Source organism: Nuphar pumila, chromosome 4 (genome assembly GCF_984573655.1).
Source record: "Nuphar pumila chromosome 4, dmNupPumi1.hap1.1, whole genome shotgun sequence".
NCBI classification, from domain to species: domain Eukaryota; kingdom Viridiplantae; phylum Streptophyta; class Magnoliopsida; order Nymphaeales; family Nymphaeaceae; genus Nuphar; species Nuphar pumila.
The window spans coordinates 21,469,691-21,497,353 of NC_143252.1; the positions used below are offsets into that span (position 1 = coordinate 21,469,691).

General features: G+C 34.5%; 1 protein-coding gene across 1 annotated transcript in view; it reads left to right on the top strand.

Annotated features, from left to right (window-relative positions):
• Positions 1 to 27,663, top strand: part of EMB2423 (telomere length regulation TEL2 family protein) — an 83,592-nt gene that overhangs the window by 54,980 nt on the left and 949 nt on the right. Inside the window, exons 6-10 of the mRNA XM_090002673.1 lie at positions 8,763 to 8,974; positions 9,046 to 9,144; positions 9,247 to 9,824; positions 20,463 to 21,235; positions 21,331 to 21,529. Coding sequence (XP_089858799.1) covers positions 8,763 to 8,974; positions 9,046 to 9,144; positions 9,247 to 9,824; positions 20,463 to 21,235; positions 21,331 to 21,529 — 1,861 coding nt within the window. The remainder of the gene's footprint in view (positions 1 to 8,762; positions 8,975 to 9,045; positions 9,145 to 9,246; positions 9,825 to 20,462; positions 21,236 to 21,330; positions 21,530 to 27,663) is intronic.

Consider the following 27,663-nt stretch of genomic DNA (forward strand, 5'->3'; position numbering starts at 1 on the left):
TCTGTCACACATGTTGAAGCTGTTGAGAAGTGTCTTGTAATATACTGATGTACCATATGTATTGTTAGTTTTATTTTACCTTCTCTCTTGTATATAGATTATTATGAGGGACATTTTGTATTTTAGAGGAGGTTAGAGAGTCAACAGTTTTTATCTTGTAGTGAAACCAAAAACGGGTTCATCGGATGAACCCGTTTTTGGTTTCACTACAAGATAAAAACTGTTGACTCTCTAACCTCCTCTAAAATACAAAATGTCCCTACATCTTAAAGCGATGAACTTCATCCCTTTAAGATGTATTTTTTCTCATTTAGCAAGTGAATGAAGTTCTTGTTATTCCTTTCCCTTCTCTCTTCTTCCTCATTGTAGTTACTCTAATGTTTGCATTTGTGGTATGGTATCAAAGCCATATCTTTGCTGAAAAGAAGATTGAAAGGGAAGCTTCATTCTCGTGCTCACAGTTGACTGTGCTCATGCCTTCACATGGTTGGTGCTGATGTCAGCAAGGTCAATACACTTTGTGAGGGTTTGGTCAGATTAAATAGGGGATTCAATAGATCTTGATTTTAGAGACCTCTTGAATCAAGAATCAGGCCCATCGATTCAGTTTCTGATTTTCTGTGAGTTTTTCTTGGATTTTCTGAAAATAGAAATAAATTGGACCAGTTTTGAGCATTCTGCCTGATTTGATCTGGTGGATGGATTTGGGTGACTGCAAATGAATGTATTGGGACTGTATTTAGTATAATAAGAAGGATGTGCAAAGTGGTTTGTGAGGTTATTTGAGAAGATTTTTTAGTTTGATGTCCATTTTGGAGTGGTTACGGCTGATGGTAACTGCTTTCTTTGCTGCTTGTGCATATGGGCATCTCCATTTTGGTGTGTGTTGACATATTTGCAGTTGATTTTGTGGTGGGTTTGAAGTATTGTCTTCTTCACCACTAATTACTCACCATTTAGTGTTGGGTGTGAGTAATAGTTTCCAATTTCTTTGGTTTTGGGTTTCAGCATCCTCGTAGTTGATTGTGTGTGGGTGTGGATTTTCTATATATGTGCTGATAATTTGAGTGAGGCTGTTTCACATCTGCATATAGAGTATCTTGTTGCAATTGTTGCTGCGGTTGTCTTGATATTGTTGTGCGCGGTGTTGTAGTACAACAATATTCTATTACTTGGAAGTGCATATTGCTTGTTTGTTCTGTGTGCAGTCTTATTAAATCTTGTAGTTTGGGGGTTGTGGATGAGTATGGAGAAGGAAAACATTCAGATTATTCCTATGTATTTTGACGGGATGAATTTCGTATATTAGTCAAAGTTTATGCAACCATCATTAGGGGCTATGGATATATTAGGTACCTGGATGGTACAAAAACTAAGCCTAAAAGGTCTCTCAACTCTCCCTCTCTCTAACTCTCTCTTCCTCTCTCTCTCTAGTGACATTATCTTTTTGTTTTATTTATTTATTTTTTCATCGAGTTCTTATCTAAAAGGTCTCTCTAGAGCGTGACGTCCCCTCTAGAGACCCCAATTAGGTAGAGTTTTACTTTATGTAAAACTCCACCTTATCTATTAGATAAATCCATAATTTAATAATTTAATAATTTAATACAACAACAACAACAACTACGCCTTCATCCCAAAACAATTGGGGTCAGCGATATGAACCAAAAAAGAAATTCATTTTGGGTCTTCCACATGAATCCTTTTCCTCCAATCATTTCTATCCAATGCCATGTCCTCGGTGAGGTTCAAAGCATTCATATCCTTTCCTATCATCTCCATCCAAGTCTTCCTAGGCCTACCCCGACCTCTTTTAACTAATATATTTTCCCATTTCTCCAACCTTCTAACTGGATCATCATTAGGCCTTCGCCGAATATGTCCAAACCACCGTAAACGATTCTCTCGCATCTTATTTTCAATGGGTGCAACACCTACCTTCTTACGTATCTCCTCGTTCCGAATCTTATCTTTTATTGTATTTTCACACATCCATCTAAGCATTCGCATCTCAGCTACACTCATTTTTTGAATATGATGTCTCTTGGTAGCCCAACATTCCGTACCATATAGTAAAGCGGGTCTAATAGTCGTCCTATAAAACTTTCTCTTCAACCGCAATGGCATTCTACGATCGCACAACACTCCAATTGCACTTTTCCATTTCATCCACCCAACCTTTATCCTATGATTTACATCTCCATCAATTTCTCCATACTTTTGAATGATGGATCCCAAATATTTGAAATAATCATTCACCGGTATTTCTTGCTCACCAAGCTTCACTACACTCCCATCACTACTTCGTTGCTTACTAAACCGACATTCCATATATTCAGTCTTACTCTTACTCAACTTAAAACCTCTAGCTTCCAATGTCTGTCTCCATAATTCTAACTTAGCATTAACCCCAGCTCTAGACTCATCAATCAAAACAATATCATCAGCAAACAACATACACCACGGTACATTTTCTTGAATTGATCTCGTAAGCTCATCCATCACTATCGCAAATAGGAAAGGGCTTAAAGCAGATCCTTGATGTAACCCAACCGTTATCGGAAAATTGGTTGTCACCCCTCCACAAGTGCGGACATTGGTTACTACTCCTTCATACATATCTTTAATTATACTAATGTACTTGAGAGAAACACCTTTCTTCATCATTGTCCACCAGAGAACGTCCCTAGGAATTCTATAGAATATTTAATAATTTAATAATTTAATTTATTATATTATAAAATATTCTATAGAATATTCCAGAGGGTATCACCCCCCTATGGAAGCCTCCCTATGGTATAGTTCTACTTCAAGTAGAACTCTACCTACCCAATTTAACTTTTAAATTGATTTTAAAGTTTTAAATTGGCCATATTTGGATTTCGGATCCAAGGTCTAAATCCATGTCCAAAATTCATACGGATCCTACCTAGACCAGATCCTAGTTAATATGGGTCTTGAACTGGGTCCAGATCCCTGTCAACTTTTATCAAACATAGTGGATCCAATTCGATCCAATCCAGAAAAAGGCAAAAATAAAGGTGGTTCATTTTTGGGACAACCGTAAACCGATTTCTGGAATATAAGGCACCAACATTCTCAAAATTACAAGACACTTCTAACGGTATACATACCTGATTTTTGCCTCCGAATTTTACTTAAATTTAACTTGAGTTTTGCTCGATTTTTGCTCAAATTTAAAGGTTAAAAACGAAAAATATCACAAACTTTATTTGGCTCATTGAGGTCTTGTCAGTGGACTCTGGGCCATGCCCAGACCCAGTTGACGTCACCTATATCTAAAGATATTTTCCCACGGTTTTATCATTTTATTAAATATTTAGTTAAAAAATCATAATTTTTGAAATTGAAAATCATGGAAAAACACACGCTATTACAACACATCACATACAAAAGGTCAATAAGTCTCATTAAAGAGACGAACACATGATAAGAGGTTAGAGCTAAATCATAAGTTTACTATGAGGCAATTGAAGACAATCATATGAAGATCCCCAAAGGGTTATAAAAAACTTAAGTGCACTAGTGCACAACCACAAAGATACATAGCCCCGCTAGTGGGCGAGATACAAAAAAATTAACTAAGGGCTATCTTCATAAAAACAATATTGATGTTTTTGATAAAATACTCCCAAAAAGCCATAAAGATCCACATATATGATTCGCATCAAACATTAGATTCTTTTTCTCATGATGTAACGTTCTTCAATAAGCATGATGTAGTATATTAATACGCAAGATAGAAATCACAAAAGATAAACGCATTTATTATACAATAACAAGTCATGCTTATGCCATTCAATATAGACTTCTTAAGGCATATGCCAAAAACAAAAATCTTAATCTAACACGTGTTATTTGAAAATAATCTTACTTAATAGCGCAAATATTGCTTAAATATATATGAAAAAACATACTAAAAAAAAGCCTCATTAGAAATTGATCACGGTAAAAGTTCATGCTTGATCACATCACAATATTCCAAAGATAGTCCACACATACGTTGAGAAATGTGAATTTTTAGTACTTTGCAAAACACATAATATTTTAAAAAGCCATATATTCAACTTGAGTGAATAACTACAAAGGTGTTCTCTAAGGAACACACTCACAATACCCACAAAGGGGACGAAGAAGAGGTGTTCTAAAAGAACACAATCACAAATACCATAAAGGGGATACACAATAAGGTACAATATAAAAAAATATTTTTATTCAAATGAAGTGAGTGTGTAAAAGCATATATATTTTTGCAAAATATGGATTTTCACTACACATCCATAATCCAATACATATATATATATAATATATATATATCAAAACACAATTATTTCTACATACTTCAAAAAATATTTATTTTTAACATAATTCTTTTTAAAACTTACCATACATATGAAAAACAAGAAGCCAAGATACATACCGGAATGCGAAATCCTTGAATCCATTTCATTCATTAATATGAATCTTTTCCAAGACCTCGATGCCTCACTCTGATACCATGTCACAAAATGACATGGATCTCAATGCACTCTGAAATGCGTCCCATGGACAAAGAATACAATATAGTTAAACACATATTCATAATAGAAATGCTCATAGAACACAAGATTTAAAAATAAACAATTTCATTAAGGATGAAATTCAAATAATATAAAAGAAATAAAAATTACAAAGAATCTTCACTACAATACACTCAAATCACACACATAATCTTAAAACTGTCCATCACTCTCTCAAGTCTCACTTATGTACACACTTATTTATAGAGGGAAGAAGAGAGAAAAGAGAGAAGGATCCCCTTCTAGCCATTGGACTAGCCTCCAATGGCTAGAAATAGTCAATGTGGGTTGACTTATACTTAGTCAACCTAGGTTGACTAAGATATATATAATATATAAATATATATCTTCATATTAATTTATACATATGTATATATACACATATGTATATATAAAAGAATACATCCATCTTAACAATACTTGGGTTTATTTCCTGAGGCAAAAATAAAAATCATTCTCTTATTTTAAGGAATTTCATAACTTAATTAAAATTCAACTTCAAGGTAACAAGCATATCTTTTGTTCGGATTCGGGAGGTGGATTTTTATCAAATGAGTTCAAATGTTACTTAAAGAAAAATTTGCCCATGAACCCCACAACAAAATGGCATCACCGAAAGAAAACATAGGCATATTATAAATACTATTAAAACGTTACTCATTTCAAAAAATGTTCCTAAAATTTTTTGGGCCGAAGTCACTCTCACAACAGTTTGCTAATAAATAGAATGCCATCTTTCACTTTGAAAAACATCTCTCTCTTAGAAATGCTTTTCGATATCGAATCAGATTTTAAAGACTAAGAGTTTTTTGTTGCAAGTGTTTTGTGCTTTGTGAAAAAAATGATAAATTAACTCCTATGGTCATTGAATATGTTTTTCTTGGTTATAGGGAAAATCAAAAGGGTTATAGGTGTTATGACTTAAAAAATGAAAAACTTTATATTTTAAGAAATGTAACTTTTCTTGAAGATGAGAATGGTTTTGAAAAAGTTATGACTAAAAAAGATGACTATTTTTTCTTGTTTGATATATTGCCTAAGGAAATGAATGAATCATCTAACATTGATGAAGTATATGTGAACGATGTTGACAATGATTGCATCACTAATGAACCAAGTAATAATGATAATGATCATAATGTTGACAGTGACTCCAAACATTGTTGGTAATGACGACAATATTTGCAAGTCCAATGATATTCAAGAGTTGAAGATAACAATGAGGAACATCCATGTGCACTTGATAAATACATGAAAAATCAATCTATAGATAAAACCAATCTTAGGAGATCGGATCGTATATCTAAGGCCCCTAGTAGATTCATGTCTTATGAGTCCTTTTCCCCTAAATATAAAGCTTGTTTATCAGCCATATCATGAAGTATGCGGAATTACAAAACAAAGTGCACAATGCACTTACACAAGTCCAACTAAGGAACAATACAATTGCACTAAGGTACTACACAAGCACTAAGTGCATACAACACATCAAATAGTCAAAGAAGGACACATGAACATCAAAAATATACATCTTATTAAGCATGAATGCAAGTACAAGAAGGGGGATTACCCCCTTTATATAGACAAAGTTGAGCACTAGAGCCCTTGAGACCACCCCCAATGGCTCTAAAAGCTAAGGACAATAATGCCCTTAGCTCAAATAAAAAAGACAGAAATAAAATAAAAAAGAAAGACTAAAGTGCCCCTAATGGGCAAAGTCTATTACAATATTGTGAAAAGACAAAAATACCCCTAATGGATATTTACGTATTACAATGATAAATAAATATATAAATTGTATATATATATATGATATGTATACATCTTAACAAGTCATTCATGATTTTTATGAACCCTCTACATACAAAGAAGCTAAAGATTATTCTCATTGGGTAAAAGATGTGAAGGTTGAGTTAGACGCCCTCCATTGAGACAAAACTTGAGAAAATGTGAACCTTTCCTTATGAAGGTATCACTCTCCTTCATTGAAGCTGAGTACCGGGCAATGACAACTATTATCACTGAGATTGTTTGGCTAAGAAGTCCATTAAAGGATATGGGTGTCATCATCTCTACTCCATCGAAGATGTGTTGCGACAATAAAAGCGCTATCTACATTGCTAGCAATCACACCTTCCATGAGCGGACAAAGCATATGGGGATGGATTGCCACTATATTCGGGAGGAGCTCCTTACGGGCACTATTGAACTCCCTTATGTCACATCCAAATATCAAATTGCAGAATTCTTTACCAAGGCTTTTCATGCACCTTGTTTTTCGTTCCTTCTTGACAAACTTTCGGTCATTTCATTGTCTGTTTAAGGGGGGTGTTATATATATATATATATATATATATATATATATATATATATATATATATATATATATATATATATATATATATATATATATATTTTTTTTTTTTTTTTTTTTTGGGATGAAGGCGTAGTTGTTGGAGGAGAAGGATTCCTGTGGAAGACCCAGAATGATTTTCTTTTTTGGTTCATATCGCCGACCCCAATTGTTTTGGGATGAAGGCGTAGTTGTTGTTGTTGTTGTTGTATATATATATATATATATATATATATATATATATATATATATATATATATATATATATATATTTGTTTCTTTTCTTTGTTTGTAATAGGTCATGCCCTTGAGGGGCATTTTTGTACTTTTACATGATGCAATAGGTCCTGCCCATTATTGTACTTTTATTTTTTGTTTTTCTTATTTTTTTTATCCTTTTTAGTCCCTTTTGTAACTGTTGGGACTAGCTGAACAACTAGTTGGTCTAGCCTTTGCTTATTTAAATGGGATCTCTCCCATGGTGTATGGTATGTTTCTCTTGAGCATTTTAGTGATTAATAAAATATTAGTTTTATGTTGTGCGTTAAGCCCATTAGTGGTTTATGTGTGCTCTTGAGTGCTTATTCTAGCCCCTTAGTGGCTTATGTGCACTTCCCATAGTGGACTTGTGTTTGTGTGCACTTCTTTCCCTAGTTTCATTACACCTAATTGGTAACTAAGCTGCCCTTGCCTAGGTGTGAGGGTAGTTTAGTTATTTTTTATTATTATTTCATGTATTCTGTTAGATATATAATTATATATATGCATGTGTTTTTGTGATTTGTTTTGTGAAATGATGAAAACACGTTTAGTTAGTTATATATATTGATTACGTTATATTTATATGTGTGTGTGTGTATGTGCATTACTTTGCTTTTGGGGATTTTTCCTGTGAAATGTTGAAATCATGTACAGTTAATTTTAATTGATTATGTTTTTTTATATGTATGTGTTACTTTGTTTCTGATGAGCTTTTTTTTTATTAAAGGTTGAAAGGGAAATATATATGTGATTTTATTTGTATATATATATAGATGTGTGTGTGTGAATTTCTATGAATTTTTCTATAAAAGCCTGAAAGCATGTTTGGTATTACTGATTATATAATATGTTATTCTGCTTCTTTGATTTTTCTATGAATGGTGATATATATATATAATACATATTCTGATTTTGATATTAATATTATATATGTATGTATGTGTATTAAAATCGATTTTTCTGTGAAAGGCTGAAAGCATATTTTGTTGATTATATTGAATATGTTATGAATAACTTATATATATATATATATTATGTGTGTACAGTTATATATATGTACATTCTGGTTATGTATATTTTGTGAAAACTTGTGTGATGAAAACATCTTATTACTAAAAGAATTGAACATATTTTTATTTATACTTTGTATACTTTTTTATTTTTTAATTGAAGTACTGACTTGTCCTTTTAGGGGTCTACCAACTAGGCAGCGCCTGATGCTTTTGACTACGTAGTCGGTAAAGCAGAGACAATAAAAAGTAGTGGTGATTTGATTGTACTTGTGAGGCTTGTTTGTCCAAATGGAATAAACTTGAAAATAAAAATAATGATGAAAGTAAAACAGAGTTGAGACCTTTGATCCTTTATCCTCACAAGGTCTTTTGCCATGGTTTATGATTTCACCTCCGTTTTTATCATCAGGATCATTTGTGGACCATGGTTACTGAGAAGGTTTTACGTTGTAATGAAAAGAAAACAAGAATATTAGATCTTATCTGTTCTATTCTTGTGGACCTCACTTAATGCTTCTAGTGAACTGATTTGAATGTTTAATTTTATTGATTCAGGAACATGTTTACTGAAAAGTTTTTACTTCGAAAAGTATTCCCAATCTGTTGCTTGAGATGGATATTGCAATTTGCTGTCTTTGAACATCCACCTTCTACCATTAAGGATGAAGCCTGTGTTCGTCGGTGCTCCCTAGGCATTTTTAGGAGTTTAGTGAAGTTATGGTCTAAAAAAGAGTTTGTTCAGTCAGCTCCCATGGATCAGCAAGCATGTATCCTTTGGCTCGTATATTTTTTCTGTTGTACTTAAGTTTCATTTCTTGTTGTTCCTGAAATATGTCAGATATTTCTGCAGCTGTTGGCCTCTCTTTGGAGAAGTTGTCCAGAGAAAATCTTGATGCAACAGAAGATGTGTCACACCTACTTCTTCAAGGAGTGAGCAGTAGGGTCAATAATTTAAACCAATGCTTTTAGATGTAAAGAAACTTTTATGTAGCATCAGTCTGATTGCATTTTTCCCTTTTTTTGACATGATCATTTTCAGATAGACTGGAGAGCCCGGACCATTTAATTCGGCGAATGGCCAGCTGTGTTGCTCTTGCGTTCTCCAAAGTAGTTGATCCCAAAAATCTTCTTTTCCTTGATGACAGTTGTAGTGAAGAAACTGTTGATTGGGAGTTTGGCCTCACTTCAAAAAACAAAAGATTTGGCACTGCTGTGCGTAAAACACAAAGTAAAGATGAGGTTAATCATTCTAGTCCTATGCTGGATATTAAGTTCAGTGGTGGACCTGATGATAATGGACATGAACTACATGAGGATACTATGACTGAAGCCTCTAAACGTGCTAGGAGCAAGGATCCAAATAGAAGTATACCTGACAATCAGATGAAGCTATCTGACTTCACTTTGGTGGATCCAGATGAAATAATAGACCCAGCAGCGTTGTGTAATGAGTATTGTTCTGCTGAAGATGATGTTGAGAGCGAGTGTTCTGAGGCTTCCAGTGAATCTTCTCTTCAACCATATGACATGTTAGATGATAATACAGACCTAAGAAAAAAAAATTCTCAATTGGAAGATATTGTTATAGCCCTGCGCAAATCTGATGATCCAGATGGAGTAAGCTATTAATCACTATATGCTACCCTCTGTCTTGAGCATTTTCGTCTTCTCAATATTCGAGTTTACTTTAGATGAATTGGAAATATAAAGAAATTTTCTCCTGTTTCTGGTTAAAATTGATAGTGCATATTTTTGTTAATATATATATATATATATATATATATTCTAATGTATTGCCTGATAGGGGCATTTTAGTCTTTTTGCATGTATTAATAGTTGTTTATTAAAAACAACTATTTTTATTTTTTTCTTAGTTTTTTTTTTCTTTTATTTTCTTTTGAGCTTTGGGGCCCCAACGGTCATAAATATGACTGTTGGGCGCTCCCTAACGACTCTGTGAGTGGGGAGCTCCCAAGGGTCCCTCTCTTTCCCTTTTGTATATAAATAAGGGGTGTCCCCCCTTACATGTATCATTCCTTTTCTCTCACTTTTCAATAATACTTATTTTTTGTTAGCCTTTTGGCATTGCCCCTTAGTGGATTTGTGTGTGCACTTAAGTGCTTGTCTATTCTCTTTGTAATTGTCCATTATTGAACTTATAAGTGTTTTACACTTTGTTATTTATAATTCCGCTTACTTCATTACATGGTACCAGAGACATTTGGGTGCTCTTGATCTTGGAAGCATTTCTTATGGTGTTTGAAGATCGTGACAAAGGTGCTATCACTTTCTTTGTCTCTTTCTATTATCATCATGGAGCATGAATCAAGAGTGGAGCTCTCCTTCAAACTTAATAGATCCAACTGCTTGATATGGGCGTCTGTCATGGAGAATCATCTTAGAGGGAAGAAACTTTGGGGTTTTGTGATGGGAACCTCTCTTGAACTATCGTTAAAGCTTATCAAAGTTGAAGGAGGTGTTGAAAAAGCTCTCATTGGGAATGACCGTCTTAAAGCCATCAATGAACACCAAATAAAGGTTGAGGATTCGGAAAGTAACCATGTCAAAATTTTGGCATGGTTTATGAACAATGTTGACATAAAAATATGTGTCAATTTTGCTAAATTTAGAAGAGTCAATGAAAACTTGGTTCTTTCTTAAGGATATGTATACAAAAAAGGATCTTGCTAGACAATATTTTTGTCAAGATAAAATTAGATCCACTGAGCAAGGGGACATGGATGTCCACGATTACTTTAGCATTTTATCTCCTTTTTGGGATGAATTAGCTTTTCTTGAACCTAAATGGGTGGCTCTCAAAGATATTGAAATGAGAAGAGAACAAATTGAGGAGCATTTTTTCAATTCTTTCATGGTTTAAGACCGAAATTTGAACAAGTTGGTCTTCTCTCCATCATAGGACCAAAGTTGAGGTCTTCTCTCCTTCGTAGGACCAAAGTTATGCCTATTGAAGATGCTTTTGCCGAGGTATGTCAAGAAACCCGTCTTGGCATGGCCCATAAGAATAATGATATTTTGGTTGTTACTAGGCCGGGTTCCAATGTAAAAACCTATAAGCTACCCCACTTTATAAAACAAAATAACTATGGTAATGGGCACAACTATAATAGTGGATATAGAAAGTGAGTCACTCGCCATCATTGTAATCTACCAGGACATTAAACCAGTATGTCTTAAGCTTAAAGGTAAGATTGTAAGGAAATAGAACCCCAAACAGAACTTGAAAAATAGGCTCACAAAAGATCTTTCTCAATGAACACAAAGGTTCATTCAACACACTCACAAGAACCAAAATACTCAAAAGAGTGCACACACCAAGAGAGACAAATTTATCTCATTAAGATGGGATAAACCCACAAAAAATAATAATCAAACAAGAAGTAAAAGCCCATATTTATAGGGCTGAAAAGAAGCTAGAGAGGGGGAGTCATTGGGCTCCCAACAACTCTAATTAGAGTCATTGGGAGTCCAACATCTCCTATTGTTGCTTTATGCTTTATTGACTGAAAAGTCAATAAAGGCATTAAGCCTATTTGAATGTCCAGAAAAAAGTTGCTTTATGCTTTATTGACTGAAAAGTCAATAAAGGCATTAAGCCTATTTGAATGTCCAAAAAATAGAAAGTTATTCTAGCTAGCCTAATTCTAACTAAACTAAGAAACTAAACTAAAAAAAATAAGATTACATATGATGGAGATATCTCGTATATGAGATTAACTATGAGATTACAATTTTTAGCAAAGATTGCTTTCATTTTAGAAATCACACCTAAGAAAGAACAAGCAAGCAAAAATGGAGGAGATATTAAAGACACTTAACCAAATTTCAGAGGCACTTCAAAACTTTTCAAATGGTCCTCCACTTCGAGTGCTGCCATTGCATCTTCCTCGTCTCCTTCAAGTATGTGGATTCTTGATTCGGGTGCTTCCTTTCATATGACGCCTCATAAGAATGTTCCTACTTCATTTTATGTTTAACGGCCGATGAACTTTTTTTAAAATAGCAAGTATTGAAATACTTGATTCAAAACATTCTCATTTTTTTTTGTTCCAAAAATAAGGGTGGTTTCAAAATTAAATTTAAATCTTTTTTTCGTCTCTCAAATTTCCAATCATGATTACAAAATTTCTCTCACCTAAAGATTGCACCGTACAGGATCTCCAGCCAGGGAAGCTGATTGGGCAAGGCCATAGAAGAGACGATCTTTACTTTATGGTTTTTTTTGTCCCTTTCACCCAAGTCATTTTGTAATTTTGTACATGTCAAAAGTATTGATAATTGGCATAAGAGACTTGGCCACCCTAGCTTTTAGAAGATGTCTCTCTTTTCTTTTTTGAGAAATACATGTAATGAAAAAGACATATCTTGTAAAGATTGCATTTTTTGAAAAATGAAAGCAATTTTCTTTCTTCAAAAAACTTTTGTTTCTACACGGCCTTTTGAATTAGTACATTCGGATGTATGGGGTCCCTCACCTATCATATCAAAAGGAGGTTACTCATATTATGTTATTTTTGTTAATGATTTTACTAGATACACGTGGATTTATTGTCTAAATTATAAATTCGATGTGTTCTCATTTTTTAAAGAATTTCATATAATGATTAAAAATCAATTCCTAAGCAACCTTTTTATTCTTAGATCAGATTCGGGAGGAGAATGTCTAATGATTTTTAAAATTACTTAAAATAAAATAGAATTTGTCATCAAAGGTCTTGTCCTAGAACTCCGCAACAAAATGGGTTAGCGAAAAGAAAACATAAACATTAGAAACCACTAGAACTCTTTTAATTTCAAAGGATATTTCAAAAAAAAAATGGGCTGAAGTCGTTCTAACCTCAACTTAATTAATAGAGCTCCTTCATCCTCATTGAACAATGTTTCTCCATTTGAAAAGCTTTTTAAAATGACTCCTGATTTTAAAAGACTAAGAATATTTGGTTGTAGGTGTTATGTTCTTACTCATAAAAATGATAAACTATCCCTAAAAGCCATTGAGTGTGTTTTCTTAGGCCATGGAGAAAATAAAAAAAGATATCGATGTTTTGATCTAATAAATAACAAACTTTATGTTTTAAAAGACGTTACTTTTCTTGAAAATGAAAATGGGTTTGATAGCAAAGAATCTAGAGAAAAGATTGATTATTCATTTCTATTTAATTCATTACTAAAAAATGTTGAGTCTAACTCTATTGAGGTATTTGAATCTTTTGACAATGGCTCTAGTAGTGTGAATCCACTTGATGATAAGGATAGTGATCAACATGAGAATTTGAATGAGCATGTAGCAAATGATACACGTGTATGCTAGATGAGGTGAAGGTAATCATCCATGTGCCCTTGACAAGTTCTCTCAAAACATATCTTTAGAAGAATCCCAACCTAGAAAATTAAATCGTATCTTTATTGCTCTAAGTAGATTTGTATCATATGACTTATTCTCTCCAAACTTTAGAGCAGGCTTAATAACTCTTCACTCTTATTATGAACCATCTCATTATAATGATGCCAAACAATGCATTCATTGAAATGAATCAATGGAATTTGAACTTAATGCTCTTAAGAAAGCCAACACATGGGAAATCATTGATCCTCCCTTAGGCAAGAAACCTATAGGTAGATGGGTGTTTAAAGTTAAAACAAAAAATGATGGATCATTAGAAATATATAAAGCAAGGTTAGTTGTCAAAGGGTATGCTCAAGAATATGTAATAGATTATGAGGAAACCTTTGCCCCAGTAGCACGAATGACAAATATTCGAGCTCTTATTATCATTGCGTCTATTAAAAAATGACCTATTTTTCAATTAGATGTTAAAAATGCTTTTTTGAATGGAGAACTTTGTGAGGAAGTCTACATGGAACCTCTTCCAAGGGTGAATTTAAATGAAGAAAATTTAAAACTTAAAAAGGCCTTGTATGGTCTTAAACAAGCTCCTAAGACTTGGTATGACAAATTTAGTAATGTTTTGATTAATTTAGGATTTATCTTTTGTTATACTGACATTGTTTTCTTTGTCAAGAAAACAGGTACTACAATTGTGATTCTTTTTTCTATATGTTGATGATATGATCATCACATGAAATGACAAAAGAGTTATTGAAATTAAATCAATCTTAAAGAAAACATTTGATATGTCTGACTTGGGTTTCTTGAGATATTTTTTAGGAATTAAAGTTGCCTACTCTCATAAAGAATATATTCTCTCTCAAATGAAATTAGTTGCTTACCTATGTGTTAAGTCGAGAGTTTCAGATGAAAAGAAGGTGGAGACCCCGAAAGTCATAAATGCAAAATTAAGACTCGAAGATGGTGTATTGCTTGAAGATCCTACTCCATATCGTCAATTAATTGGATCTCTCACTTACCTCTCAATCACCTGACTTGATATTGCGCATGTTGTTCATGCGGCCAACCAGTTTAAGCATGTCCCTACCACAATGCACATGGCAACAGTAATGAAGATCGTACAATACATTAAGAACACAATTTTAAAAGGGCTTTTATCCACTTCCTCATCTTTTGATTTAACTGCTTATATTGATGCTGACTTTGGAGGTAATCCAAATGATAGAATCTCAACTACTAGTTTTTTATATTTTTTAGGAGATTCGTTGATTTCTTGGAGGTGCAACTCTATCCTCAACTGAAGTCAAATATCGTGCTATAACGCCTCCAAAATTTTAACCTTAATTATTGTTCAAATTTTGAAATTTCGAGGCCAATTTTTTTTTGATAAGTATAAGTAAATCAGATCTTATAATGCGGAAACGATTTTAAAAAATATTTAAGACTTTGGATGAGGTTATACTAAAGATAACAATCAAATCAAAATGTACGGGATATACACATTTCAAACCATGTACAATATAAGACTGAAATATGAAGAGTTTTAATTTTATTTCAAATCAAAGTATAATCTCTACATTATCAAGTACTTAAAACGAAAAGATCATCAATACCAAGATCGCAAGGTAAGAGTGGACCTTCGAGGATGCAACTCGACCAGCCTTTTGCTCCAACTACTTATTATACTTTACCTGCATTACCTGTCCCCCATAAAACGGGGTCAGACTCGCTAAAGTCTAATAAAGAAACTCAAACTCAAACTTAAAGAAAACATATCAAGGTAAAGACATGATATATTATTCATCAATCGTCAGGTGATAGACAAAGGAACAACGTCCTATGAGTCATTCATTTCAAGCATTCGAATATAAAGTATTTCATCAGTTAATATTGTATTTAACATTAACTCACACAATAAAGTATAATCTATATGCATTCAAGTCATATAAGTCATCGCACATATATATGCATCTAAGACATTCAGATCATTGCATCATTTTCATATGCATTCATAATTTTTATAAACAATAAGTCAAATCACATTTGATCATTCCAGCATGAAACACACGCACATACATTCAAAGTAATTTAGTTAGATATTAATGATACACATCAATCATGATACATAGGTGTGATATATTCACTCATACAATCATAATGCAATCATTTGCAATGAAACTATGTAGGCGTGATGTATCATTTACCTAATAAGTCAAAATTAGTCATTTGTAAGTGTGTCACCTATACGCTAACATAAGCATCACAATCATAACCTCATATCAAGATCTAAAATCAATAAGGATCTGATTCTCGCATCTGAGTTCAACATATAATCATGCTATAACAGAAAAGCCAAATCTATAGATTCTTAATTGGCTATCTCAATCAACTCAGAAAATCACCACAATTCATCATAATATTTTGTTTAATCATAATAAAGATTTACAAGATCCACACCGGATCACTTGGTCTGGGAAATGTGTAACCTCACAAGGAGTTACTGCCCTAGATGGATGATCTGCCTGGTCTTGGACAATGCACTTCCTCACAAGAATATACCATCTTCGCGGGCTACCAGCTCTTGCACAATGCATTTTGTCACAGAGACTTACCGCTCTAGATGGATTACCTGATCTGGTCATGCACACCCTCACAGAGAATCTTTTGGGAATAGTTTCTCAATTGGTACTATATCCAATGAAAACTATTGTGATACATGCATCAATATAATTAATCATTCTCTGGGTCGATAGCCACCAACATGGCACAAGCATGTATACAATCAATATGCATCACATCATACATCACTTTGTATGACACTTAAATCATAAAATCACACATTTAACCAATAAGGTTTCATGAACCATAGTTCACTATTGAACTTAAACATTTATCGCATGCCTTCATAATTTTATATCACATGGCATTTAAATCATATCATACATAATAAGTATATTATCCTACGCACCATATCATCGCCACAAGAAACATTGTATTTCGTAAATTCAACCTCGAAGCATGCGTAAACAAAACATGAGTTCTATGCATGCATACGTGAACATGCACATTTCATAATACGAAGCAACTAAACCTCAACATACATAACTCCTACATAGTTCGAGATTTGCACACGATAAAAGTCATATGCATTTTTCACCACATGAATCAATATATCACCTTAGATATAATTGTATAAGGGTAGGTCAAAATCTCATTGACCATTCCACCGTACATCATACGCATATATTTCTAAAGCAAACAAGACATACAAATTCAAAATAATTTATAACATTCGTAGTATGCATCGAACACGACTTACACACATTCATAGTAGTTATATGTGCACCATGTATCAAATTCATACAAACACATAAAGCAACATAGTATGCGCAAACCAAAGTATGATGGCACACATTGTGTACATATTATACATTCATAAGTGCACGTGCATTCAAACCTACACACAGGTGTACCTGCAGCAAACACACTCCATATTCCGCTAACTACAATCATGACAAGCATGATCTCCGAACTACAATCACAAGAGTCCTAGATATCCACAACTAAGTGAAGTGTGTGAGCATAACTTGTATTTGCAATTCATTTAGATATTCAGTGCAACATCATGCTTACACAATTAGTGCCTAAACATGCTCTCTATAAGTTCAGTTAAGGTATTTTACTGTAATAATGTGAAGAATAATTAATCGATACCCAAAAGATCGAGGGGTTTTGAAGTCCGTAAAGACCGCTACCCAAGTAATACAACGAACCCTTCATGTGCGATCGCAAATGCCAAAAACTCAAAAAAAATGCCAATTATAACAAGATTAGCCAAAAATAGCAAATTACCCTATAAACCATTACCAAGAGCCACATAACACACAAATACACTCCAATAATTTATAAACTCCATCAAAAATATATTTAAATATAATGTATATATAAATAGTGATTTATAGTCCAAAATAGTTCTATAAATGCAAATTATGCCCTGATTGGCTTGTACAAACAAATAAACATGTAATATATCAATAAATGAAATTCAAAAGCTAGAAACACATTTCTAATTTAGAGATAAAAAAATGAGTTCTTTATTTATTAATAATCCTTAAAAATTATGGGTTTTATATCTTACCTCCCTTAAAAGAAATTTCATCCTCGAAATTTATACAATCATTCAAATAGATGAGAGTATTCATCAGGCCATTGACCCTTCTTACCCAAACCATCTGGCGAAGAAAAGATCACATAATAAATATGAGTCTTAGGCATATTTCTAAGTTAACATCAACAACATTTCAAACATCACACATCATAGAGGTCTTTCATATTTAATATTGACGCATTTCATATATATGCATCTACAAGATTTAAAAACGGATACCTTACCTGCGACGGTCGTCTTTACTCGCATCTCGTGGCCACTGTTACCAAACTGCTCTGATACCAAGGTTGTAACGCCCCAAAATCCAGGACTTGTAACTTTTTATGAAAAGATTGAAAGCTTTGTAATCATTCGTTTATCACAGTTTTAAAATAGTAATTCAACGAAAAATAGTGTTTGAAAAAACAAGTCAATGGACCTTGGGCGCATTACAGCGCAAATTTTCTTTCACAAATAGTTTTGAAACCCTTACATTTAAGAAACCAAATAGATTATGAAAATGTAATTTTTAATAATTTAAGACTTGTACAAATGAGAGAATTTCAAGAAAATCTTTATGCAAATTTATCAAAATGTTCTCAGGAGCGAAACGTTAGGGAAAGAGTCTCATCTTGATCCCATCACGCCATCGTGCCATCGCAGATCCAAAATATCACATGCCCATAAACGGGGTCAGTTTCGCGAAAAACTAGTAGGGATGCAAAAGGTAAGAAAGAACAAAGACTACAATAAGCAAGATAATTACTAAACTAAACTAAACAGGAGAAGCAAAACTAGCAGAGCTAACCATACATGCTGTCGAGTATTGCAAGCAAAACTCAAATAAAGCAAGTAGCTAAATACGAGAGCAGTAACGAATAAAGTGCTAAACAAGCAAAATAAACAACTATAGCAGTCCAACTGATTCTACATGTAGAGAGTAAATAACTCCACTAAGCAGTCAAGCATAGTAAGAAGAGTAACTGAATAAGATAAGCATTCATAACAGAGCTCACAATGCATGCAATTACCAGTGAACGAGTGGCCTTTGGAGATTTACTTTCTTGGTCACTGACTGTCCCCTTAGCAACGGATTCAGTCAGTCATTTGGGGTATCATAAAACACATAGCATAATAGACCTTCGGATTTACATACATGCATTGTTACTTGTCGATGGATTGAAGAATTCGGTGATAATTGCATGCATTATAAGCTCTGTTATGAATGCTTATCTTATTCAGTTACTATGCTTGACTGCTTGGTAGAGTTAATTACTTTCTACCTGTAGAATCAGTTGGACTGCTATAGTTGCTTATTTTGCTTGTTTAGCACTTTGTTCGTAACTGCTCTCGTATTTAACTACTTGCTTTATTTGAGTTTTGCTTGCAATACTCAACAACATATATGGTTAGCTCTGTTAGTTTTGTTTCTCCTGTTTAGTTTAGTAATTATCTTACTTATTGCATTCTTTGTTCTTTCTTGTCTTTTACACCCCTACTGGTTTTTCGTAAAACTGACAAATTTTATGGTCATATGATATTTTGGATCTGCGATGACACGATGCGTGATGAGATCAAGATGAGACTCTTTTCTTGACGTTTTGTTCCTGAGGATATTTCGGTAAATTTGCATAACGGTTTTCTTGAAATTCTCTCATTTGTAAAGTCTTAAATTATTAAAAATTGCATTTTCATAATCTATTTGGTTTCTTAAATGTAAGGGTTTCAAAACTGCTTGCGAAAGAAAGTTTACGCTGTAATGCGCTCAAGGTCCATTGACTTGCTTTTTCAAACACTGTTTTCTGCTGAATTACTATTTTAAAAATTGTGATAAACGAATGATTAAAAAGCTTTCAAACTTTTCATAAAAAGTTACAAGTCCTGGAGTTTGGGGCGTTACACGTGCAATGGCTACAACGACAATGGAAATTGTGTGGTTTAAAAGTCTTCTCAGTGATATGGGTATCATCGTCTCAACACCATCGAAGATGTGTTGTAACAATAAAAGTGCAATTTATATTGCAAGCAATAACACTTTTCATGAGTGCACCAAGAATATTGAGATGGGTTGCCATTATGTTCGTGATAAATATCTGAGAGAAACTATTACATTGCCATATGTCACTTCGGAGTATTAGTTAGCCGACTTTTTCACCAAAGCTCTTCTTGCTCCTCGTTTTCTTTCTCCTTAGTAAACTTTCGGTTTTTTTCCTGTAAAGTTTGAGGGGGAGTGTTATATATATATATATATATATATATATATATATATATATATATATATATATATATATATAAAATCTGTATTCTAATGTATTGCCCGATAGGGGCATTTTAGTCTTTTTATATGTATTAATAGTTGTTTATCAGAAACAACTATTTTTATTTCTTTTCTTATTTTTTCTTTTCTTTTGAGCTTTGGGGCCCTACTTCATGGAGTCGTTGGGGGGCCCAACGGTCATAAATATGACCATTGGGAGCTCCCCAATGACTCTGTGAGTGGGGAGCTCCCAAGGGTCTCTCTTTCCCTTTTGTATATAAATAAGGGGTGTCCCCCCTTACATGTATCATTCCTTTTCTCTCACTTTTCAATAATACTTATTTTTTTTAGCCTTTTGGCATTGTCCCTTAATGGATTTGTTTGTGCACTTGAGTGCTTGTCTATTCTCTTTGTAATTGTCCATTATTGTTATTTGTAATTCCACTTTATTACAGTTTTCTCATATTTTCTTGTTCTTAGGTTGAAAGAGCCCTGGACAATGCTGAAAATCTTATAAGAGCAGCACCAGATGAACTTCATCATGTGTCAGGAGATCTTGCTAAAGCACTTGTGCATGTTCGATGCTCTGATATAACTATTGAAGGAGAGGAAGAATCTGCTGAGCAAAAGAGGCAAAAAGCACTTGTTGCATTGCTTACATCATGCCCATTTGAGTCTTTGGATGTCATCACAAAATTGTTATATTCTCCAAATGTAGATATCAGCCAAAGGATCCTAATTCTTGATGTGCTGACAGACGGAGCTCTAGAACTATCTAACGCTAAAGGTTCTACGACAAGGAAGCAACATAATGGACCTCTTGTTTCAGTTATTGGTTTAGGAAGTCAACCATGGTATGTTCCTGGCAGCAAGGGACCTTTCAGTGCTGGCCCCTGGAAGGAGATTTCTGAGGCTGGAATGTTACTGAGTTGGTCACATCGATATGAAAGAGAGCTCCCTACCAAATTAAGGCATCTCAAAATTGGAAAGTCTCGAAGATGGAGCAGCCAATCTTTGAGAATACAAGAAAACCTCGAGTGGACGAAAAACAAATTTCCTATGTATGCTGCTGCTTTCATGCTTCCGATCATGCAAGGATATGATAAAAAAACCCATGGTGTGGATTTACTTGGAAGGGACTTCATTGTTCTTGGGAAACTCATTCATCTGCTTGGAGTTTGTATGAGATGCATGGCTCTGCATCCAGAAGCATCAGCATTAGCGCCTGCAGTGCTTGATCTGATTAGCTCTAGGCATGTATTGCATTGCACACCACATGTCTAATTTGTGCACTTCATACTTTTTTTTATGCTTACATGAATTTACTTTGTGATTTGTTCATGTTCAGGATGGTTTCTTATCATGCTGAAGCATATGTTAGAAGATCAGCCCTTTTCACTGCATCATGCATACTGCTATCTCTTCATCCTTCACATATTGCTTCCTCACTAGTTCAAGGAAATCATGATATTTCCAGAGGACTTGAATGGATACGAACTTGGGCCCTTCATGTTGCTGAGACTGACACTGACACTGAATGTTCATCTGTATGTTTCCTCAACAGAAGTCTTTCATTAATCTAAAGCCCTGTTTAGATGATTTTATAAATAGCTCCTTGCTATTTATACTTATTTTAAATAGCAAGTTTTGGTATTTGGATCTTTTATTTTCATTTTTTTAACTTTTTATAAATTTAATAAAAAATCACCCCCTTTTTCAAAAACAGGGAGAAACCTTTTTTTGCACAGGTACATATTTTCTTCTATTCCATCCCCATCACCAACATTACCACCACCACCATCACCGCCACTTCACCACTACCATCACAATCACCACCATCACTTCGTTACCACTATCATCATCACCACCACCACAACCACTATCACCATCACCACTACCACCACGGTCACAACTACCACTGTCACCATTTCTTAACAATCATCACCACCACCACCACAACTGCCATCACGGTCACTACTACCACTGTCACCATTTCTTAACCATCATCACCACCACCACCCATCATCATCATTACCACTTCTCCACCGTCATCATCATTGCCTCCTCTATCATCACCACCACCACTACCGCCACCAACATTGCCTTTTTGCATCATCACCACCACCACGACCATTACCATCAATAGCATTAGCACCACTGCCATTGCAACCTCTATCACTATCATCATCACCACCACCATAAACCATCATCATCATTACTACCACCACAATCACCACCTGCCATTACCACCACCACTGTCACCATCGCCATTACCACCATCACCACCATCACCACTACTCGCCTTTTCTTCTTCATTCTAATTTAAATAGTTGATGATCCAAGCATTCACTTAATTAAAAATAAGGATAAGAGTGAATGTACAAGCAAGATTCTTCTTTTTCCAATTTTTCCTCACTTGTGTATTTGGAATCTGTGTGCTTCCATTCCAGAATTAATTAATTTTCACTGTTAGCTATGTCCAGTGTATTCAAGTTAAACACAAGGGTGTGATAGATCAGTCTATTGTTATCAATGTTAAATCCTTTAAGATCATGGACTCAATGTAAAACTTGTAATGAGATATTGCGGAAATATAAAAAGTGCATACAAGCACTTACAACAATGAATAAAAGAGACAATATCACAAATCCACTAAGAGACAATACAAGCACAAGCCTTTAAGAAGGCAACAATATAAAAAGCCTCTTATTGAAAAGAGAGAGAGCTCTCAAGAATGAAAAATATACAGGGGATAACCCCTATTTATACAGAAGGGAGAGGAGAGAAAGAGAGGCAAAATGCCTCAAAAGGAGAGCCCAAAAGGGGGCTCCCATGGAGTTGTTGGGAGCCCCCAACGGTCACATTTGTGACCGTTGGGGGCTCCAACGACTCTATGGTTGGAGCCCCTTTTGGTCTTTAAAAATACAAAAAATAAATGAAAAAAAATAAGAAAAGAAAAATACATTTTAACAAAAACTGAAAATAGTTGTTTTCTAAAACAACTATGTGAATTTACAAAAATACCCCTATCGGGTATTGATGCAATATTATATATATATATATAAGAGATACATTTTAACACCCCCCCTCAAACTTTACGGGGAAATGACAGAAAGTTTGCCAAGAATGAACATGAAGCGAGGAGCCGGAAGAGCTTTAGTAAAGAAGTCCGCCAACTGATATTCTGAAGTGACATACGGTAGGGTAATTGTTCCTCGTAAGAATTCGTCACGAACATAGTGGCAATCCATTTCAATATGTTTTGTACGCTCATGGAAAGTATGATTGCTTGCAATATAGATGGCACTCTTGTTGTCGCAACATAATTTTGAGGCTTCGGTAATACCAACCCCCATGTCTTTAAGCAGACTGCGAAGCCATACAAGTTTCATTGTCGTGGTTGTCATAGCTCGATACTCAGCTTCCGTGGATGACAGTGAAATTTTTTGTTGCTTCTTGCATCGCCAGGCGATCAAAGAGTCCCCTAAAAAGACACAAAAACCAGTAGTTGAGACTCGATCATTGGGATTACCTCCCCAATCTGCATCAGTATAAGCAAGAAGATTCAAGGAAGAAGAGGAGGATAGAAATAGCCCTTTATTGATGGTATTCCGAATGTAGCGGATGATTCGGAGAATAACACTCATATACACAGTTGTAGGAACATGCTGAAATTGGCTAACTGAGTGAACCGCATGGGCGATATCTGGTCTGGTGATGGTTAAATAGGTAAGAGACCCAATGAGTTGTCTGTAAGGTGTGGGATCTTCCAGAAGAACCCCATCCTCCAAACGTAATTTGGCATTAATAACCTCGGGAGTCTCTACTTTCTTGTCATCAGAAATCCCAGACTTAGAACAGATATATGCAGCAAGCTTCATCTGTGACAAAATATATCCTCGAGCAAAATATGCAACTTCAATTCCAAGAAAATATCTAAGAAAACCTAAATCAGACATATCAAAATTATTTTTTAACATATTTTTAACATCAATAATACTATTTTGATCATTTCCAGTGATAATCATATCATCAACATAAAGCAACAATATTATGATACTAGTACCTGCATTTTTAACAAAAAGTGCAGTGTCAGTATAATAAGAGTGAAATCCTAACTTTACCATGATATCACTGAAACGATCATACCAAGCTTTAGGAGCTTGTTTGAGGCCATACAATGCCTTCAAAAGCCAAAGTGTTTGACCTTGCTTAACATTAATTCCGGGTGGCGGATCCATGTAAACTTCTTTATTTAAACTGCCATTTAAAAATGTATTTTTTATAAATAGGCCATTTTTTGGTTGATGCGACAGCTATTAAGGTTCTGACACTGGTCATTCAGGATACGAGAGCGAATGTTTCTTCATAATCAACACCATATTCTTGGGAGTATCCCTTAGCGACTAATCTAGCTTTATATCGTTACAAAGAGCCATCGCTTTTAGTTTTAACTTTGAAGACCCAGCGACACCCAATAGGTTTTTTGTGTGAGGGTAGATTAACTATTTCCCAAGTATTAGCCTTTTTTAATGCATTTAGTTCAACTTGCATTGCTTCAACCCAATGTGGTATAGATTTAGCTTGATTATAGTGAGCGGGGGTTAAGGAATCATAGGATACAAACCTATTTGGGGGTATTGATATTCTAGAAGAATGTCTAACTTGTGGTTCCTCAGTAGATTCAGAAATTTGAGAGTATTTTTCAAGGGCACTAATAGGATTTTCTTGATTTCTTCTTGAGTAAACATTTATATTTGTATCACTATCATTTATATTTGAATCACTATCATTTGAGGATGTTATATCAAGATGGGACACTTCACGTGTATCTTCTATGTTTTCAAGAAAATCTTCTTGTATGTCATCAATAAGATCATATAAGAATATATAATCAATTTCATTTGTTTCTTCTATTTTATCAAAACCGTTCTCTTCTTCTAGAAATGTTACATCTTTTGAAACATATAGTTTATCATTCTTAAAATCATAACATCTATACCCTTTTTTATTTTCACCATATCTTAGAAAAACACATTCAATTGCTTTTGGAGACAATTTATCCCTTTTATGTAATAAGACAAAACATTTGCAACCAAAAATACGAAGACGATTGAAATCAGGTGAAAATTTGAAGAGCTTTTCATAGGGAGAAGCATTTTTTAATTTGGAAGAAGGCATTCTATTGATTAGACAAGTTGAGGTTAGAACGGCTTCGGCCCAAAACTTCTTTGGAATATTCCTAGAGACAAGTAATGTTCTAGCGGTTTCTATAATGTGCCTATGTTTCCTTTCCGCTAGGCCATTTTGTTGAGGAGTCCTAGGACATGACTTTTGATGGCAAATTCCATTTTGGGTTAAATAGTTTTGAAATTCGTGGGATAAGTATTCACCACCGGAATCGGATCTTAAAATAGATATGTTATTTTGGAATTGATTTTGAATCTTTTTATGAAAATCTTTAAATGAAGTAAATACTTCTGATTTATGACTAAGAAAATAAATCCAAACATACCGAGTAAAGTCATCAATAAAAGTAACATAATATGAATAACCCCCTTTAGACATAACCGGAGAAGGCCCCCAAACATCTGAATGCACCAATTCAAAAGGTCTTGATGAAAGAAAATTTCTAGTTGGAAATGGAATAGACTTCATTTTTCCAAAAATACAATCTTTGCAATTAATTTATTTTTCCTTACAAAATTTGTTTCCAAAAGGAAAGAGATACATTTTTGAATAACTTGGATGACCAAGTCTTTTATGCCAAGTTTCCATATTTTTTTCTTGGACATAAAAACAAAAATAATTTGTAGGGAGATCGAGATGGTCCATATAATAGAGGTCTCCCTTTCTATGGCCTTGCCCAATCCGCTTCCCGAACCGGAGATCCTGCACAAAGCAACCATTAGATGAGAAAGATATTTCACATCGATGGTCGGCAATTTGAGAGCGAAAAAAGGTTCAAATTTAGTTTGAGAACAACTCTTACTTTTGGAACACAAAAATTTTGAGAATCTTTAAAAGAGCCAATACTTGAAATTTTTAAAAAAGATCCATCGGCCGTAGAGACACAAGAGTCCTTTGAATTGGTGCAAACATCAATAAGTGTATTTTCATGGGGGGTCATATGAAAAGAGGCTCCGGAGTCAAGGATCCAAGAATACGTACCGGGTGAAGTTGACGAAGCAATAGCCTCACCCGAGGTGGAGTAAGAAACTTTTAGAATTTGTTGGAGAGCCATAGATATTTGTCCAAGAGTTTCTTTGATGTCATTGTTCTTGCCTTCATCTTCTTTGGTGGTAGTTTCTTCAAGAGAGGCCACCTTAGGCTTGAAAGTTCCATTAAGCTTTGGACAAGCGGGTTTAATGTGACCCGACTCATAGCAATGATGACAAACAATCATTTTTCTTCCTCCATTGTAGTTTCCTTGTTTCCCAAAATGAGGAGGTTTATAAGTTCTAACATTGTTACCCGGTTTTGATACGGCAAATACTTCATCAACATGTTTACTCATGCCAAGCCTTGTCTCCTCTTGAGTGATTTCGGCAATAGCATCCTCAATAGGAGGAAAAATAGATCTATGGAGAAGTGAGGATCTCACTTGCTCAAATTCAGGACGTAGCCCAAAAAGTAATTGAAACAAACGTTCTTGTTCCATTTGTTTTTGTCTTAAATCAATATCTTCCATAGAAACCCATTTTGGCTCCAAGAGAGCCAATTCATCTCATAGTGGGTTTAGGGCACTATAATAGTCTTGAATGCTAGAATCACCTTGTTTGGTGGTTCTAATCTTTTCTTGCAAGAAATATGCTCTTGCAAGATCCTTTTGGGTATACATACCCTTCATAAAGGATCAAGCCTCATTGGCTCTACGAAATTTAGCTATATTAGCACATTACCTTAAGCTCAACATTGTTCATAAACCACGCAAGGATTTTTGCGTGATTGCTTTCCCAATCTTTCACTTTTTTTTGATGATTTTCAATAGCTTTGAGGCAAGCATCTCCTTCAAGAGCCTTTTCTTGACCTTCTTGGTCCTTTGTGAGCATAAGCTTAGGTTCCGGAACGGTGCCCATGACAAAACCCCAAAGTTTCTTTTCTTTGAGATTATTTTTCATTGTCGATGCCCACATCATATAATTCTTTCCATTGAGCTTGAAGGATAGGTCATCTTTGCCTCCATGATGTTGCCAAGAAGTGAGAAGAGATTCACCAAATATGAGATACACGAACCACACCTTTCCTTCAAGAATTGAGTGGCTCTGATACCATGTAATGAGATATTGCGGAAATATAAAAAGTGCATACAAGCACTTACAACAATGAATAAAAGAGACAATATCACAAATCCACTAAGAGACAATACAAGCACAAGCCTTTAAGAAGGCAACAATATAAAAAGCCTCTTATTGAAAAGAGAGAGAGCTCTCAAGAATGAAAAATATACAAGGGAGAGGAGAGAAAGAGAGGCAAAATGCCTCAAAAGGAGAGCCCAAAAGGGGGCTCCCATGGAGTTGTTGGGAGCCCCCAACGGACACATTTGTGACCGTTGGGGGCTCCAACGACTCTATGGTTGGAGCCCCTTTTGGTCTTTAAAAAATACAAAAAATAAATGAAAAAAAATAAGAAAAGAAAAATACATTTTAACAAAAACTGAAAATAGTTGTTTTCTAAAACA